At 42.0% G+C, this 18,971-nt stretch overlaps 1 protein-coding gene across 5 annotated transcripts in view; it reads left to right on the forward strand.

Annotated features, from left to right (window-relative positions):
• LOC111865352 (centaurin-gamma-1A) overlaps nt 1–18,971 on the forward strand; it is a 208,751-nt gene that overhangs the window by 169,935 nt on the left and 19,845 nt on the right. For all 5 annotated transcript variants that reach the window (XM_023853294.2, XM_023853295.2, XM_023853297.2 and 2 more), the window contains 6 exons: nt 1,486–1,620; nt 4,496–4,776; nt 6,482–6,768; nt 8,966–9,173; nt 12,417–12,573; nt 14,324–14,420. In XM_023853294.2, the coding sequence (XP_023709062.1) occupies nt 1,486–1,620; nt 4,496–4,776; nt 6,482–6,768; nt 8,966–9,173; nt 12,417–12,573; nt 14,324–14,420 (1,165 nt within the window). The remainder of the gene's footprint in view (nt 1–1,485; nt 1,621–4,495; nt 4,777–6,481; nt 6,769–8,965; nt 9,174–12,416; nt 12,574–14,323; nt 14,421–18,971) is intronic.

Below are 18,971 nucleotides of genomic sequence, written 5' to 3' on the forward strand. Positions count from 1 at the left end.
CATGGGGTGAGAAGTGTCTGTCCTGAGCCGAATTAAACCTGAAATATTGCTTCTGCCTTTGGTGTGGTTGAATTAGAATTCTGTATTATCAGGATCATGATGGTCAAGATTCATGTTGTTGTGGTCTTTTATGGAATGTGGTAAGTGGATATCAAGTTTCGATGGGAAGTCTTATCTCCAGCTTCAGGATAGAATAAATTTCGAGGCAGTGTGTGCCACTTCAGCGTTGCTAGCGCACAGACAGCCCACAGACACCGACGCGGCAGATCGCCGGACAACCATAAGCTGCCTCTAAGACTCACGCCTGCCGACCTTTCACTGTTATGTAATAGAGTGCATGTAAATAAGACTTAACTTTCTTCGAATCCGTAACAGACAGGTTCTCAGATATGTGAAAACACCGTGCACAGAGTGGAACTTTCACAGGAGTGATCATCTCCTTCCGTAGACGTTTCCATTTTGTGTGAATCGCCTAGCAACCAAGCCTCATCCGCATCTATCGCTGTCTTCCAGAAGCTCCATCTGCGCAGTTTGTTCTCCTGTTCTTCCTGCCTTCTGTGTGGCATATTTTCTAACTTATTCCCATCTACATCTCGGTCTTTCTGTTGGGTGTTTTCCTTTTAAATTCATGTACATAGCCTTGTTTGGATTATGTCGTGTTTATGCTTAGAACGTGACCATACCGTCTTATCGAAAAACGTAAAGCTACCCTGTAACGGGCCATGGAGGCCCATAGGGTTCTGAGACGTCTAGGCTTCCACATTTTCTAGACATTCAGCCCACAGATGGCAGCGAGGTTGTCAGCCCTACGCGCCGGCCGCTCTTTACTCCCCATGAAGATTCCTGTTAATCATTTCCGTTAGAGGCTGAGTCAACCCCGTGGCCATAGTGTGGCTGGAAAGATTAGGTCAATTTAAAAATGTAACGACTCCATCTGGAATCGAACCCGCTACCTTCCGGTTTGTAGCATAGTGCTACCGCGTGCCACCATACCATCTTGTTCTGTTGTTTATTTTGCTTCCAGAAAACACATAATTGCAGTCTGCAGCCAAAATGTACAGCTTTTGTTGTTAAAATATTATGGTACATACTGTAATGATCGTGCTTTGAAGGATGAAGTTCCTGTAAGGATATTGTTCTCGTCACTAACTCGTGTGAAGTGTTGTAGATCTGTGGTTGTTGTCAGGAGAATTTTGATTTTGTATGTTGTTGAAATTTCACTCTTTCGCTAATATTTTCTTTTGCAATTAATGGTGGCTCTTAAAGTTTTGTTGGACCTTCGGATGGTTATGAATGATGAGTCAAGAATTATTGTATTTTAATGAATGATTAAAGCCTTTCTGCACGAAGAACCCAAAGTAGACTCATAATAATTCATAAAGCATTATCAAGTTTACATATTTGGTATCTGTAAAGCCTGTGCCTTGCTGCAGAAATGGGAAACCAATCTGTTGAAACTAATACCACATTTTTCTTCTTCCTCAGATGCTATTAGCGAAAACAACCCTCGTCTCATTGATGACTCGAGGGCAAGAAAATTGGCCACTGATCTGAAGCGTTGCTCGTACTACGAAACATGTGCCACTTATGGCCTCAATGTAGAGAGAGTCTTCCAGGATGGTGAGTGTTATTGCAGACTTTCCTGTTCTTTATTTCATTTCCTGTACCACCAGAGTCAGTTCGTGTTGTACGGCTTATTGTGAATTACTCACTTTACATCACTTCACACATTGTATCGTGTTATAAAGCTATCATTTGTAAGTCCTGGAGGCTGCATACATGCTCAGATTGTATTGAAGTGTGTCAAGTGTTTTGTTATTATAATGCGAAATCTTGTGTTTTTAATATTCTTTTTTCTATTCTGTGAGTTATTGTTTTGTGTTATGTTGTAATGTATGAAGTCTCGTGTCGTATTGTGTTTTATTTAATTGTATTGTGTGAGACGCTGCTATAATGTGTTTGAGGTTTTGTATTATGTTGTGATATGTGGGGTACTGTACTGTTTTGGTTCGTTTGAGGTCTTGTTTTTCTTATGATTGGCTTCAGTTGGTTACAGATCAGATGCATTTAGTTGAGTCATTTTAATTCCAGTTAAAAACGTGATCCTTTAAATTAATTAAATTTGACCGTGGTAGTTAATTTTCACTGTGAATACTTACCAGCTTTATATTGATGCTAATTAAAGTGTAGGTTATTCAAAGTACAGTAAGACAATGCAAATCAGTGGCGTTATTGAATGTTATTACTTTTACATGAAGTTCAGTTGACTTCCAAAAATAGAATACCAGTAACATTATCAATTAATAAAGTGAAGGACGAAAAAAATCCTTTTGTTTCTAACCGGGATTGTTTCAGTTCTTCTAGCATCAGTTTTGTTTTGTACAGGCTGATGGATGAAAAGGTCCATGATCTTGATTTCTTGCCAGCTCCTTCCTATTGCCTGGCTGAGCCATCTTGTTTTCTATTATCCCATGTGTCTCTTTCCTTTCTGTGCAAATTCTAAATGTTTTCTTGGTACTCTTGTTCTGTCCATTCCTTTTATATTTTCAAACACTAAATGAGTAGCTTTGTCTTTGGGATATAACGTCTTGTACTCCAATTTTATGCCACAAAATAGAACCCTTCGTAATCACGGCTGTAAGAACTTCAGATCGTAAATATTATTTTCTCTTCTGACTGCTAACAAATTTTGGATTCCATCTTGTACTCAGAAGATTTCATTTGTAGCTCCTCCCCTCTTTCATATTGTACCTTCCCCCCCCCTCCAAATTATTTGAAGTTGCCCTGGCACGTTGTAACGGACTTTTTAATGGCCAAGAATCTCCATTCTGAGTATACTCCTTGTGACCCTTGTCTCCGGCTTCTTGCCTTGAACGTCGCGATCTCCAAGCTGGTGTCAGGCACCTGAATGCAGTGACTGCCGCACAGTTGTCAGGAAACCTTCAGCACGATGATATGATATCTCGAGGTGAAGGCTGTATATTAAATAGGATCAGATTTTCCGTCCAGTTTTCGTTTTCACAGACTGTTGCTGGGCATTGCTATACGTATCTTCACTTTTACTGAGTGCTCCCAGAATTGATATTCTTGTCTTTTATATGTCCAGGAAGTGGGGGGGGCACGTCGTAGCGTAGTTGGTCGAATAACAATGTTATAAGCTGGAAGGTTGTTAGTTCCATTCCCGGCGAGATTATTGGATTTTCAATTGACCTAATCCTTCCAGCCGCACTATGGCCCTGGGGTCGACACAGCCTCTAAATTAAATGAGTACCAGGANGGGGTAAAGGGTGGCCGGCGCTTGAGCTTTTCAACCTACGCCGTCTGTGAATCGATTGTCTAGAAAATGTTGGAGCCTCGACGTCTCAACCCTATGGGCCTCCACGACCTGCTACAGGGATAGCCTTACTTAACCTCACCGCCAGAGCGGCCTCCGTAGTCTAGAGGTAACGTTCCCACCTCATGACTCGTAGTACGCTGGTTCAAATACCCGGTGGAGGTCGTCGAATTTTTAAGGGCGGAAAAATTCACGGAACAAGTCCTCCGGGAGGGACTTTAAGCCGTGGGTCCCGTGTCGTAGCTTTACGGCACGTAAAAGAAACTCATATCTCCAAAGGAGGTCACTGAGCCAAATTACGGACGTTTCCCGCCCAACAGCAGTCTCCAATACCTCTGGTAGATGGGGGAAGCATTATAGATACCTCTCAGCTAGTAGAGCCGGTCTCGCTGGCTGGGCGGGACTGATGGTAAGCACCAGTACCGGTAGGATATAGAGACTGGTAGAATATCATAAGAGGGAAGTACAATGGACAAAGACAGGTCTCAGTGCATGAGGAAACCCACCCTCTCTAATAACTAACTAACTAACTAACTAACTAACTAACCTCACCGCCATCTGTGAGCCGATTGTCTCCAAAATGTGGGAGCCTCGACGTTTCACAACCCTGTGGTTCTCCTTTTCCCCTTACAGGGATAGCTTTACCTTCCCCCCCCCTTTATTTTTTATGCCCACACAGCATAAATGCGTCTTTTTCTTTCGTCTTGATCAAGGGAGGAAAGAGATAACTTACATGACCGAGGCATGGATCGTAAAGAAATACTGTGAGACGAAGACTGAACTTGTTTGGCTCCGGGTAGGGTTCAGCGACAGGCTTTCGTGAACACAGTAATGAACTTTGAAGTTCCATTAAGCTCCGAGACTTTCTTGACCAGATGTGAACTCTAAACACACGTGTACGTACAGTTGTGTGTCAGGATATGCAAATTGAAGTCGCACCTTCAGTCTCGGTGCTTTGTGATTGAATTTTGTGAAGTGTTTCAAGGATCGGCTGTACATGCTGCTGAGTGTCTGTTGGCAGGGTCGGAGAACCAGGTTCAGGTTGATATAATATTCCAGACTTGTACCCCTGCCCTGTATCTAGAATGTTGTCTTACTTGAGGTTGTTTTCGTTTGATTACTTCATCCTTCTCTAATGTTGATATGCATTTTTCTTTTCAGCGTGTCAGAAAATTGTACAACAGAGGTTATCAACCTCAACGTCATGCCTAACGCCAACAAACTCACGGCCATCAACACCCAATAATCATTTCTCTGCAGTGGTAGGAGGTGCATCAAGGCACCATCAGCCAGCACCATCTCCTACCAACAATGGGTTCCTTGGCAGTGGTACTACAACAACCACCAGTAGTTCATCTCCCCATACATCAGGTGGTTCTCCTGCCAGCAATGTTATGGTGGGAAATGCATCACCCAGTCACACACAAACACTCAGTCACAAGGTAGGTGAGTGTGTATGTATATTGTGTTGTTCAGGACACTAAACAGGTAAAAGATAAAACTATCCTTGTAAGGGCTGAGAGGCCTATAGGGTTGTGGGATGTAGAGGCTCCCACATTTTCTAGACAGTCTGCTCACAGATGATGGTGACATTGTCGGTCTTACATGTCGGCCGCCCTTTACCCCAAGGAAGATTCCTGGTACTCATTTCTGTTAGAGGCTGAGTCGACCCCAGGGCCACAGTTCGGCTGGAAGGACTAGGTAAATTGAAAAAAAAAAAATCCAATGACTTTATCAGGAATCGAACCTGCGACCTTCCGGCTTGTATCATAGTGCCTGAACCAACTACGGTGCCGCATACCCACTAGTAAATGCGTACAGTGACACCCATGAGGTGGGTGTGTATTGCGTTCAAGTAAGTGTTCCTCAGTTGAAGAGCTGGCTGGTGGGTGGTTGTCCGGGAGAGTTGAATGCCACACAGCCTGGCCAGGTTGTGGAAGAGTTGAGATTCAAACTGACGACCCTGGCCGGGCAACCGAAGCGTAGGGTAGGGCGCGTGCCACGGTGTCGGCTGTTATGTCCGGGCCAGCGGCTGCAGTGAAGCGGTATGTGTAGCCTGCTGACATCGGAAGGGGCGGTGTAATGTCGTCCCAATGGCGTGACTGTGTCGTGGGACTTTGGAGCGCTGGCAGAACTGGCAAGCCCTTACGCAGATGCGGCGATCCTTCTGCACGGCCGGCCACACAAAACGCTATGCGACCAGTTTCGCCGTTGCTTTTGGTGCCTGGGTGCGACAGGTCATGGAACGGGCTGGAATGTACGGCCGAGGTTTCCCGGCATAGGTATCGCAGTAGATGGAGACCGAGGTACCGGGGATTGGGAGTCTCTCAAGCCGCAGGGCGGTGGTTGAACCCAGGAGTGTTCGGAGTTCGCCGTCGCTGTCCTGCGATGGGCCAGTGCGTCCGTCATAGGATAGTGGCGCAGTGACGGACTCGACGCAAGAGACGGCGCCGGTGAAAACGCTGTCCTGTCCAGAGAAGTGGCAGATGTCTGTCGTGAACTGGGCGACAAAGTAACTGAACGATTGAACTGCCGCAGCGATAATTTGTCCCGCTTCTGCTGGAAGGCGTACGTGATGCTACTAGCAGACTCGCTTTTGCGTTCTCTTGATCCAAGTGTAGTTCTGGCTGATACGACTCACGCTAGCGTGTCCTATGCTTTTGACACTGGGCGGCGCGCAAGCCAATGGGCGTTGGATCTGCCATGTTGAGCGCTGATTGGGTAGCGCTCGTTTCACTGGGAAGCTCTCACAGCTGTTAATTCGAAACGCAGATTTTGCGTTAATGAGTATCTTGGTGTGATTTTAATCCACAGTCCCCAGTCTTTTTTAATTACCTGAGTAAACTTTAACTTTTTACTTTGAGTGTTATTCCTACTTCAGAGTTTCGGCTACTGTGTACTATGGTATGGACAAGGAAAGGAACCTTATCACGAACAAACAACGGGTACTTCTGCCGTATATGCCGTACAAAGAAGAAGTTCAGTCTGCCATAAGAAATTACGGCCATCTTGAAATTTGGTCATGAAGTCAAACGTCTGTGTAGTGTTCTTCCCTCTCAGTGTAATGTAAGAACGTATTTATATGACGTTCTTAGATACATTAAGATTTTTAAATTATGTAATGTTGTAAGATCCATTTGTTTACAGGAAGCCTCTAGTTTGAGCGGTGGCCGCCAGGTTCACACGTTGTCATCTTCCAATCATCACATACACCGACACCAGCAGGACACAAACAAATTGGACTCCACAGACAAATGGGGAAGCAATACTCACGTTTCTGGTACAACTCCATCTTCTGGAGCTGCCATCGACAACAATAATGTTCTGACTAAATTCGTCCCACCTCAGAACTTTGACAACTTGCCCCCACCTCAGCCTCCAGGCTCCAAAGATAAGGACCTCCCCACACCGAGCTCCACACCGACAACTTCTAGGTAAGCATGGGTGGGTTTCAGTAACAGAAAGAAAAAGAAGTGATTCTTCAAAACTCAGTGTCAGGGTCAAGAAGACTAAGGCAAGCAAGGGACTCATACGAGGACCCTCTGCTAAAAGAGCGAAGGAACTGTTGAAGTTAAGCAGGAACCAGCTGTGATGGGTAGTGGGACTACTACTTACTGTCACTTTAAAGGACACCTCTTCAAACTGGGACTAAGTAATAGTCCCACTTGTGAGAGGTGTCAAGAAGAAAATGAAACAGTCACACATATCCTGTGCGAATGTGAGACCTTAACTTATTTAAGATTATGTCACTTGGGTCAATACTTTATGGAACCAAGTGACTATTTCGATGCCCCCATGTACAAATGAAGGGCAGGATTGCTGAGGGGATAATCAAAAGGGGAAGCACAATAGACCGCTGTAGGTCGCGGTGCAAGGGCTGAGAAGACCCACCCCTTATATATTCATTCATTCATAGGGTCAAGAATATTGCAATGAAATGATCTTTCATCACTCCTCAAGGTTGGAGGCCTCTAGAATAAGGTTCTATGTAGTTTGGTAGATGTGTCAGCATTTCACAGTAACCCACTGCCTCCATTTTCAAGGTAAATTATTCTAACATGAGATGAAAGCGGTATTTTCCTTCATAATGTTCATATTTATCTACCAACTCACATATAATCGCATCTCAGAAGACACAGTTTGGTATGAGTGCTGTGAGAACCTTATTTCCCACATTCCTTCACTATTACTTGTCCCCTGTTGTACAGAACATGGCGAGAAGCAGTGGATGTGCTTTGTGAAAGTTGTATTGTGTGAACTGAATTGATGTCCACTCCTTCATAGTTATATCAGTGATTTACAAACATTATCCAAGTATCTATCTCTGAACTGAACTTATGCTTATTCATACATATGATTAGTTACTATGTTTTATGCTCTCGTCTGCTGTCTAAAAACATAAAAATTATATTTTACAAAACTGTAATTTTGCCTGTGGTTCTGTATGGGTGTGAAACCTGGTCTCTGACTTTAAGGGAGGAACACTGACTGAGGGTGTTTGAGAACAGAGTGCTAAGGTGAATGTTTGGGCTAAAGAGAGATGAAGTGACAAGAGGTTGGAGAATGAGGAGCTTCATAACTTGTACTGTTCTTCAAGTACAAGTCATGGAGGATGAGGTGGGCAGGTCATGCAGCACGAATGGGGGAGAAGAGGAATACATACAGGATGTAGTGTGCATAAAGAAGGATACAGATACAGATTTTATTGAACTCGTGAAAAATAAATTATAAAGAAAGAATTACGAAGGAAAATTGTCATGAACATAGAGCTGGGATAGCTTAGTCAGTATAGTAACTGGCTACAGGCTGGATGACCGAGGGGTCGGAGTTTCAGTCCCGGTAGGGTCAAGAATTTTCTCTTCTTCACATCAGCCAGACCAGCTCTGGGGCCCACCCAGCCCCCTATCCAGCAGATACCAGAGGTTAAATGACTAGGGGTGTGAAGCTGACCACTGACCTCCAACTAGTGCTGAGGTCAAGGAAGTGTGGATCTATATATCCACTCCTGCATACATCTTCATGGTGTAGTGCTTCATGAGTTAAGCACAGGAACAAATTTACCTTTTATTTTAACTTAATTTTAAGAAAGATTTGCAGTTTTGAAGGCAAAATTTGCAAGATAAAAATACGTTGTTTTTATTGCAAATAACACATACCCTTTGGAACACTAAGACAAAAAGTTTTTGTAATTTACGGTGTTTAAGTCTACAACTAACAACTTGTGTTGTAAACAACAATGTGACCTTCTCCCGGTTGTAAACATTGGCCAGTGGAGGGGGAATAGCAGAGAGTTGAGAGGGACTGTATAAGTACTACCTGATGATGGCCAAGAATAGTGGCTGAAACATGTTGTAATGTAGAAACTGTAAAGTTGTGAGACTGGAAGTGAAGAAAGTAGTCTGCACACAATATGGCGGTAAAATACAATATTACTGATTGCATGAAATCGTGGGAACCTACGGCACACATTCATTCGTACAGGCTTCTAAAGCATCACCAGCAATGATCAGTGTAATCAGCTTTGTTCATGTGTAACTGCTAAAAAAAATGCAAATTTTTCTTCTTAATTATTTCTTTATAATCTATTGTGAGACTGAAACTGAATGAAATATTCATATAATTTGTGTTCAGGAAAAGCCGCAGAAGATCAAACCTGTTCACACCATCAAAGAAAGGAGATGATAAAATGAAGAACGGGGAGTTGGGCAGTGGCCGAGCGATACCCATCAAACAGGGCTACCTCTACAAGCGGAGCAGCAAGGCTCTCAACAAGGACTGGAAGAAGAAATATGTGACTCTCTGTGACGATGGTCGCCTCACATACCATCCCAGTCTGCACGTGAGTTCCATGCAGTCAGCATGTGGTGGGCAACTGGGTAGCAAATCTTGAACAAAGTCTAGCCATTGTGACTTAAGTTCTTCATGGTTTTTCTCAGTCCCTTGGGGCAAATTCTGGGATAGCATTTCAAGTTAGGGTTAGGCTGTGTCCTTCCACATCCCTTTCATTAAGATTATTCACAGTTCATCCTGTGATTTGACACCGTTTAGTCCATTTCATTTCATGATGTTAAACAGTAAACACTCCAGCGTGTGGTAATAACTAGCCCGTGTACAGTGAATGGCTGCAGGACCATGTCATGAGTCTGAGTCAGCGTATTCCGGGTAGTAGTAGCTTTTTCTATATTTAAATAGGCTTCCAAAGCCATGAATTGTGCCATATGAAGAATAGATCATGGGGTTACCAATTGATATAAAAGTATAGAATGTGAAATGTTTATCTCTTCGTGTTCTGAGTTAAACTGGTTGCGTTACCTGAAGGGATCTGATGGTTCTTGACTAGACAGAGAGAAGCATTACAGCCGTTTGGAAAGTGAAAACTTGCGTATGCAGTTTGAATTCATGCCAACTTACTTAGGCATATTTACATGTGTGTAGATGCTAATGTGTATATAAACGGTAAGCAGAAACTTATATTTGTGTCTTGAAACTGTAGAGGCGCCTACGATGCTGTTTTGATAAACATGTTTTCATATATTCCAAGGTGTTTTTGTGAGCCCAGACCACTGGTTTTGTCATGAGGTTTGAGGTCCTCATGGCTGTGAATGTGAAAAGTACTGTCTTCTGCGATGTTCGTCTGGTAGGTGTTTAGAGACCGTCAGAGAAATGTGCTGCCCCTCTCTGGGGTCAAAGATTAATAAGTCAAGTAAGCAGGAGTAGAGCAGTTATGTTAAGGTTCTCCCGGAGATCCTCAGTGACCACATACAAACATGTACACACAGGTGTGGAGGCATGGAAATACAGGTAATTGAATTAAGTGTGAGGGCCGCTTGACAGCTAACAATAGCCGTCTGAAACTGAAAATAACCACTCCCTCTATACACAATATTGACCATGCCTTGTGCTACATGGTTATTTCAACATGCTCACATATGTAAGATTTGAGGTTTTCACAGTGGTGACCATGAAGGATGCCATCTTCTGGGATGTGGCACTGCGTAGATCCTGTCTGAACCACCGTTTCGGAGGAACATATCGCCTCCATCTTCAGGATAGAAGCAGCCACCTGCTCATGCTGGTTTCACTTCCGGATTTTTCTACTCTGAAAATGGAGGCATACGGTCCTCCGAAACATCGCTTCGCACAAGATCTGCACGGCGCCATATCCCAGAAGATGTCATTCTTCATGCTCACATGGATCCCCATTTTCTACGAGCCCAAACAAATGTACATCAAGCTAAATGCTTCGTTCATTGTTCAGGTTATGCAATGCTGAGCGACATGTGGCTAATTAAATATTAAAAAGTGAGAAGGAATGGATAGAAATGCTTGCTGCTCTACTCTCAGTACATGTCTTTCACCAGGAGTGACTGGAGAAAACCACAAAGTCTCTGTGAACCATGTTACATGTTACATTAATAGAGACAGAAATTCCCTGGTGGAATTTCACAGAACTCTGAATAAATGATCTGTTTATGAAGGAAGTGAGTGAGCGGCAAGTTCAGACACACAAATGAAATCTAACATTGTCATTTTGATTGAGAATTTACAGAGGTAAAAACAAAATGTTAATTTTACTTTTTTTTTTTTTAATTTGTAGGTTATTTAACAGTGTTGTCAGTAGCTGAGACTGTATAACACTGAATGTTATTTGATTAGAGATAATTTGTTTAAAAATATGTCGAAGGAAGAGGCCATATCCTAGCATTTGCCTGGAAGGACTGAGATAAGTGTGAAAATTCTTTTGAGACAGGATAGTTGGAGTCTCAAATGAGACTCAAACCTGACACCTCTCAGAGCATTACTACAATACCCCAGTTCCTACACATGACAGTTTTAATATCATTACAGCTCACTTTTGTCAGTTTACTTTGTTTGGTAATACACTTTGCTTAAAGCATTGATAAAAAGTTGCTTTTTGTTTTTACATTTGTTCTTATGATGCTGAGGGTGAAGGGTAAGGATTCATTGGTAGTGCTTGTTCTCACTGCACTGATACGGTCCAAGTATCTTACAGGTGTAATTTGTGCAAAATTGAATGGCACCCTTGGGTAGCTGCAGGGCAGTTGAATCAGCATGCCACCACAAAGAAAGACAACTGATCATTTGTTTTCCGGCACATTCTCTAAAGAGAAGATATTCAGTTGATGGGATGGTTGCCAAAATCAGTGACTATTGCATCAGCAACTCACAAACATGAATGAATATATGGTATATGACCCGGGATAGCGTAGTCAGTATAGTGACTGGCTACAGGCTGGACAACAGAGGGATCGGAGTTTGAGTCATGATAGGGTCAAGAATTTTCTCTTCTCCCAGGCATCCAGACTGACTTTGGGGTCCACCCAACCTCCTCTCCAGTGGGTACCATGGACTCTTTCCCCTGGGCATGAAGCTGACCACTCACTTTCAGCTAGTGCTGAGATCAAGAAAACGTGGGTCTATACATACAGTCCCCCATACACCTACATGGCATAATGCTTAATTAGTTAAGCACAGGGATAACTTTCTTCTCCTTCTTTCCTTGGCACTACAGCCCCAGTGGGCCTAGGCCTACCTCCATGAACTCCGTTCACTTTGGTTTTTCTAGATCTTACACATACGGTAGGACTCCTTGGGCGAGTGATCAGCTCGTCGCAAGGCCTCTACCTGTACACAAACAGAAAAACGCACACAAACATCCATGCCCTGAGTGAGATTCAAACCCACAATCTTGGCTTCCGAGTGAGCGAAGACAGTGCATGCCAGGGACAACTTTACCTATATATATATATATATATACACACACATATCACACAACAATATGTATATATATGTTCTTTTTCTTTTCACTGAAAATCCAAGAGGGAGGGAGCAGATCCCCCCCAGTAACGTCCATGCTGGCATCAGTTATACAAATTGGTTTTATTTATATTTTAATGATATGAAATATGTAACGTTTTACCATGAAGAAGAAGGGCAGTCACAGCACTGAAGCGGTAAAGTTAAAAAAATTGTATCTGTCCGCCAGCGTTCATTGAATGAGTGTACCAGCTTATTGCACTCTGTTTTGCCCTCAAGTTTGAATATGTTGCTTTTATGGCAGGACTATATGGACGATGTTCATGGGAAGGAGATTTCGCTGCAGTATGTGACAGTGAAGGTGCCTGGACAAAAACCCCGTGGTTCGAAGTCTATCATGGGTGGTGCGACGGCTGGTAACAATGGTATAAGTGATGGCCTCGCAAGTCTCACCATCACAAGTGAGTACACTACAGTTCCAATGTGACAGATCATGAATGATCGGCTATCCTAATACTTGTACTCAATAGCATGAAAGGAAACTATAACATAGAGTAGAAGTGGTAATAGTAACAAGAATGATGACAAATAATATGCATAATTAAATAGATTGGTAAATTTTACATTTCAAACTAAAATTATAAGTATGCGATTTTAAAGGATTTTATTGAAAATGTAAAATTGTGTTGACAGTTTTGATAAATCTTGTCATGTAATATGAATATGAAGTCCTTGAAGATGGCAAAACAAAGGAAAAATATACAGTAATCCAAGTTAATGTGGAAATTATCTTGATTAATCAATAATCCAGAGTAATGAAGCAAAATATAGCCCTAAAAGATGGAAAACAAATAAATTCAAATTTAATAATGTAAGTAGTGCTGATGAAAATAAATAAAAAAAAACACTGCAGCAATTTCTTCCTCTGCCAGAAGCTGAAATCCAGGGTTTCCTTCATCCAGCTCAAGCCAATCTTGGATATTTGCTTGCTTGGTTTCAGTCTCTCCAGCTGCCCTCAACGCAGTCTGAAAGTCCTCTGTCTCCTAAATGTTATGTGTCTTTTAAAGTACGTGCTTAACTTTGAACAGAATATTTCATTTTGCTCATATTTCGATACAGATTAACTGTAAGTGGATTACCAAGGGTTTACTATATGGAATGGTATGATAATATAGATGATATTTATTATGACCCAGTCTACACAGCACTGTAAGTAAATATTATCTGTAGTGATTTACACAGCACGATGCAACAGAATATAAGTTGTGTATACTGGTGAGTGTATATTTAATACTGAATGATTGTTTTGTTCCACTCAGTGACATCGAATTGCAAGGTCTTAATGTTTCGCAACATACACTTCATCATTATTGTCGTCCATTGTAATGCAGCACATTCATGCAAGTTGGTAACATGGACAGGCCTGCTCTTCTCTGGCTCTCTCACTTTAAAGTAATAAACACATTTAAAAATTTAATTTTTTTATCTCTGCAAAATCGCATATTGTTTTCATGGGTTTTTTTATGATTCTCAGAGTAAGCAGTATAACATTAAGCAGCTGTTTTTGCAATGGAGACGTGGAGTTTTCTGTGAGGTATTTTAAATATTATGCAGAAAACAAGAAGCAGGAGCCGTCCAGATTCATTGGACTCCAAATTTAGCAAGGAGAAGTCATTCGTAGGAAATGGAGATGTGACCTTGATGGATATCAGGCTTAGTAACTGACTCGTGTTTCACGGTGGTTACATAGATGTCATATCTGCTGTACAAACCTCTGCTGACAGAGGACCTCTGCATATGTTATGAAGATATGAAGATATGTATTGTATATTGCTGTACCCACATTCCTCAAAGAGTCTGACAGATTTTTATTTGTTTGTGGTATGTTACACTGCAGTAGAAGTGGTACTCGGTTTTGGTGAGAGACCTCTTGTCATAAAGGGGGCCTCAGTAAACTGTAATTGCCTGTAACATAACATTAAAAAATGGTCACGAGTTGCATGGAACTCGGAGTCAAATACTGCTGTACCCTCTTTCTGGCAGTAAACCACTTCTTCTGCTCTGTTCAGGATTTGAAGGATTGTTAAAATTAGATTCTCAGAACCTGACTAGTACAATTAGTCGTATTTTTAGCTACGTATTTATTAATAAGTTTGTAGAAGAAGAGTTGTTACTTCACAGAGTCTAACACTGCTTGCACTTATTTTGCAGGTTTCCAGGGCAAGGAGAAACGGGTTACAGACAAAGTCCTGCTTACAGCATTTGAACTTCTAAAAGACTCGGGAGCTCGAGTAATTCAGGCTCCAAGGTGAATGTTGTCTACCGCATACAATATTTGTTGTAACATAAAGCAAATAGTGACTGTACTGAGGAAACAAAAATCCTGTGATCTGACATGACACACCACTATCAAGGCCCTTACTTGCTCCCTAGTGGGGGGGTCATCCTGATTAAGTGATAATCCAGATTAGTGAAGCAGAAGGTAACATTAAAAAGACAAAAAAACACGTAAATAAATGAAAAGTTTAATGATATAAGTAAAAGGTAAAAAAGCTATCCCTGTAATAGGCCATGAAGGTCCATAGGTTTGTGAGACATTGAGGCTCCCATATTCTCACTGCACATTTGGCTCACAGATGGCAGTGAGGTTGTCAGCCTTATGCAGCGGCCACCCTTTACCACCCAGGAAGTTTCCTGGTACTCCTTTCTGTTAGAGGCTGAGTGAACCCCAGGGCCATAGTGCAGCTGGAAGGATTAGCTAATTTGAAAAAAAAAAATCCACCTCATCAGGACTTGAACCCGTGACCTTCTAGCTTGTAGCATAGTGCCACAACCACGCTAATGTATGCCCCCATGATATAAAAAAATATCACTCTAAAACCTTTATTTATAAACTATAGAAAGACAGTACATTTATTCATTGATAGAAGGCTCAGAAGTTACACTTGTTTTTGAACATAATAAAGTAGGTTTGATAGAAACTGTCAAGTTTTTGTCTGAACAGATGAGTGACTCATATGTCTTCTAAAGTATGTACTCAGCTGTGGACAACATATTACATACAGGGTTATTCAAAAAAGAATGAACCGATTTCATGACGCATTGCTTCAGTTCTCAAGCATTGTCATGGAATGAGTCAGTGACCATTTGAAAGAGGAGTTATCTAAGTTTGAATGGCTGCCACAGGGGTGCTGAAGTCGCATCGTTCTTCCAGCAACGTTCAGTTGTTTGTTTAACCTCGGAATGGTGAGTCCTCAGCAAAAGGCATTCTGCGTTCTCGAGTTCGCAAAAACAAATTCAGTTGTCACGGTGCAGCGTGCTTTTCGAAGGTTATTCGGCATTAATCTGCCCTGTCCTAAGAACATTCGACGGTGGTTTCGACAGTTTCACAAGAGTGGGTGTGTGTGTAAAGGAAAAAGTCCAGGAGGACCACGAGTCTCGGAGGAACAAGTGGCGAGAATCCGTGCTGCGTTTGAGAGGAGTCTGTGGAAGTCAACAAATCGAGCTAGCCATGAGCTTGCGATCCCTCAATCCACTGTCTGGCGTGTGCTAATAGTATGTCTACATTTGAAACCATACAGACTGCAGCTCGTTCGTGCACTTACCAATGACGACAAAAGGAAGCTAATGGGATTTTGCGATTTGATGCTGGAGATTATGGAAGACGAAACCTTCATTTCACGTTTAATTTTTAGTGATGAAGCGACTTTTCACTTGAGCGCCACAGTCAATCATCACAATGTGCGTATTTGGGGAACAGAGCACCCACATGAAACAGTTGAGCACGAAAGAGATTCCCCTAAGGTGAACGTCTTCTGTGCTATGTCTCAGGACAAGGTTTATGGTCCCTTTTTCTTTGAAGGAAATACCGTTACAGGACAAACCTATCTCGATATGCTCCAAAACTGGCTCTTCACTTCACTGCAAGAAGATTCGCATGACTTCGTTTTTCAACAAGATGGAGCACTGCCCCATTGGCGCCTGATGGTCCGAGCTTTCTTAAAAGAAAAAGTGCCCCAGTGATGGATTGGTCGGAAGGGGGCCCAAGACCTTGCTCTTTGTGCTTGGCGTGTGAGATCCCCAGACCTCACTGTGTGTGATTTCTTCTTGTGGGGATATGTAAAAGATGACGTTTATATTCCATCGCTACCCACTAACCTCGATGACCTTAAACATCGAATAACAACAGTGATTAACTCAGTGCATCGTGATATGCTGATACGCACCTGGGAGGAATTCTCTTATTGCATTGATGTTGCCTGTGCTGCAGGTGGTGTCCACATTGAAAACTTGTAAGACAGGAAATAAAAGTTGATTGTGAGTAGAATACTTGTGACTTGGCTGGAGTTTTGTATTACTTTCCTTTAATAAAATATTGCGTAATAAAATCGGTTCATTCTTTTTGAATAACCCTGTATTTAGATCCTGATTATCTGATGTCTGGATTAACTAACCAGATTAGCAAGGGTTTACTGTATTTGGATGAACTTGTATGTTTCAAAGGGTGGTTAATGATTTCATATAGTCATACAATTATAATCCAGCAGTAACTTATATGGACATTAATGTGTGACAGAACTCACACATGATGTGTAACCACTTAAATATCGCAAGCAACGGGCAGTGACTGACTAATTCTTAGCTGTAATGCATTGTGCAATGATTCCATCTGAGTGTGCTGATTTAATGATGAAGAGCAAACTGCTTTCATCAGTTAGCTAACGGACACTTACTTTGCTGAGCAGAGAGGAACATGCCAGAGGGTGCATGTACTTTGCTTAGCACATAACTGCATTACTCAGCAAGGGGTTGTCATGCTGAGACCAGTGACTCACGCATACACTCTCACTTATACTCTCGTTAAGGAAGAGTTGAGAAAGCATATGAATTGAAGACAAATGAGAAGCGTGGAGGCCAATTAAGGTTGCATGCAAGACAAACATCCAAGACCCTGCTTGATTTGTAGGCACCTCGGGCAGGAGACTACTTACGTCTGAATTATTGTTGTTCTCCCTCTTCTTTCCTCTCCTCCATATTCTTTATCTTGTTCTTTTTCATCTTCTGTTCCTCCAAGGATAAAATCTTCAGGGCTTGTTCCAGGCCTCACTGTTCACCTGACCTCCTTCCTTTAGGTCTCGTGACATATTTTCTTCTCTGAAGTCTACATGCAATATGTTGACCTATTGTTGTCTATCCATTCTACAGGGGCTACCAATTGCCCTCTGTATCTCTCAGTATCCTCGTCTGTGTTAGTTGCACCAAGTTACTCTCTGACTGACTAATTATGCATGTGATCTCTCAGTGTATTTCTGCCTTGCAGAATCAAATCTTTTGTGCCTTGTATCAAAGGATCACAGAAGTGTATCACTTTCTGTGTTATCTGCGTGAAGATTTGTGTGTCTCGCCAGTGTGTGTGAACTGAATAGGAGTAGAGGTCTTGGTACTTGCCTTACTGTGTTGAGCAGAGGCCTTCATGAGGCACTAATAGGAACTCCTGATTGTTCATGATTGTCCTCATAAGAGCACACCACTGGCCTTTATCTTGAGCCAGATAAAGCCAATCCACGGCCATCCATCCCATTTCTTCTAAATCCATTTAATATTACCATTATACCTACAGCTAGACATTCAAACTGATATTCTTTCTCTTTAGGTTTTCACATCAAAACTTTGTTTGCATTACACTTCTCTTTCAAGCATTCTACATATGCCACCCATCTCACTGCCCTTGGTTTCATTGTTTTATACATGTAAAGTTAAAAAAGCTAAAGTTGTCTGTCTGCTTAACTAATTAAGCACTACACCATGAAGGTGTATGGAGGAGTGAATGTATAGATCCACATTTTCTTAACATCAAGCTGGAAGGTCGCAGGTTCATGTACTGATGAGGTCATTGGATTTTTCGGTTGACCTAATCCTTCCAGCTACACTTTGGCCCCTGGGGTCGACTCAGCCTCTAAAGAAATGAGTACCAAGGATCTTCCTGGGGGTAAAGGGCAGCCAGCACATGAGGCTGACAACCTCACCACCATCTGTGATCCAATTGTCAGAAAATGTGCAAGCCTCAACCTCTCACAACCCTGTGGTCCTCCACGGCCTGTTACAGGGATAGCTTTACCATTTTAGACGTGTCTCAATCAAAATGTATACCTTAGGCAGGGTGAACTATATACCAGTTGGCACCCTTAAGGTGTTTATTTTTACTTTTCTTTTAAAAAACCTCACTTGACATGGAAATTAATGTTTTAGTTAGTATACCTGTGTAAGAAGTTGTACTTAAGCTGAAAATTATATATAGTAATTAAATCTTTGGAATTATTTGTTTTATCATATATTTATAAAGCACAAAATCTGAACAGTTGCAGTTGGCACTAGATACATATTGGATGCCAATGTGCCCATGGGCAATTTAGCAGGACCATATTCTACCCCCTAGACACTTCTGTCTCGCTTAAGTGATAATACTTTTCCAGTCTTGAGGCAAAGCTAGAAGCCACCATTATATTGTGGTGTATTTGCCCCGTGCAAGAACATCTGGTCTCAAGGCAGTGGCTCAGTAAACACATTCCAGTGCACAACAATGGAAACTGTGCCTCAATGGATGAATGTTATACCTCATTGCTAGGCAGCAACTAGCTGGTTAGAATTAACGTGACTCGTGTTTTCTGTGTGGTCTGTGCAGAGCCTATATAGTGAGGATCTTTTGTACCTTAGATCAGTTCAGTGTAGTTGAGAGTTCAATTCTGTACTGCAGCTGTGAGCTGAAGACTTTATGTGTGTAATTTAGTGGCAACGGCTAGTGCAAGCAAGTATAGAAGAATTTATGTGTTATAATGACAGTAATTTTAAGAATGTAAGA

Source organism: Cryptotermes secundus, unplaced genomic scaffold (assembly GCF_002891405.2).
Source record: "Cryptotermes secundus unplaced genomic scaffold, Csec_1.0 scaffold17, whole genome shotgun sequence".
Classification (NCBI taxonomy): Eukaryota; Metazoa; Arthropoda; class Insecta; order Blattodea; family Kalotermitidae; genus Cryptotermes; species Cryptotermes secundus.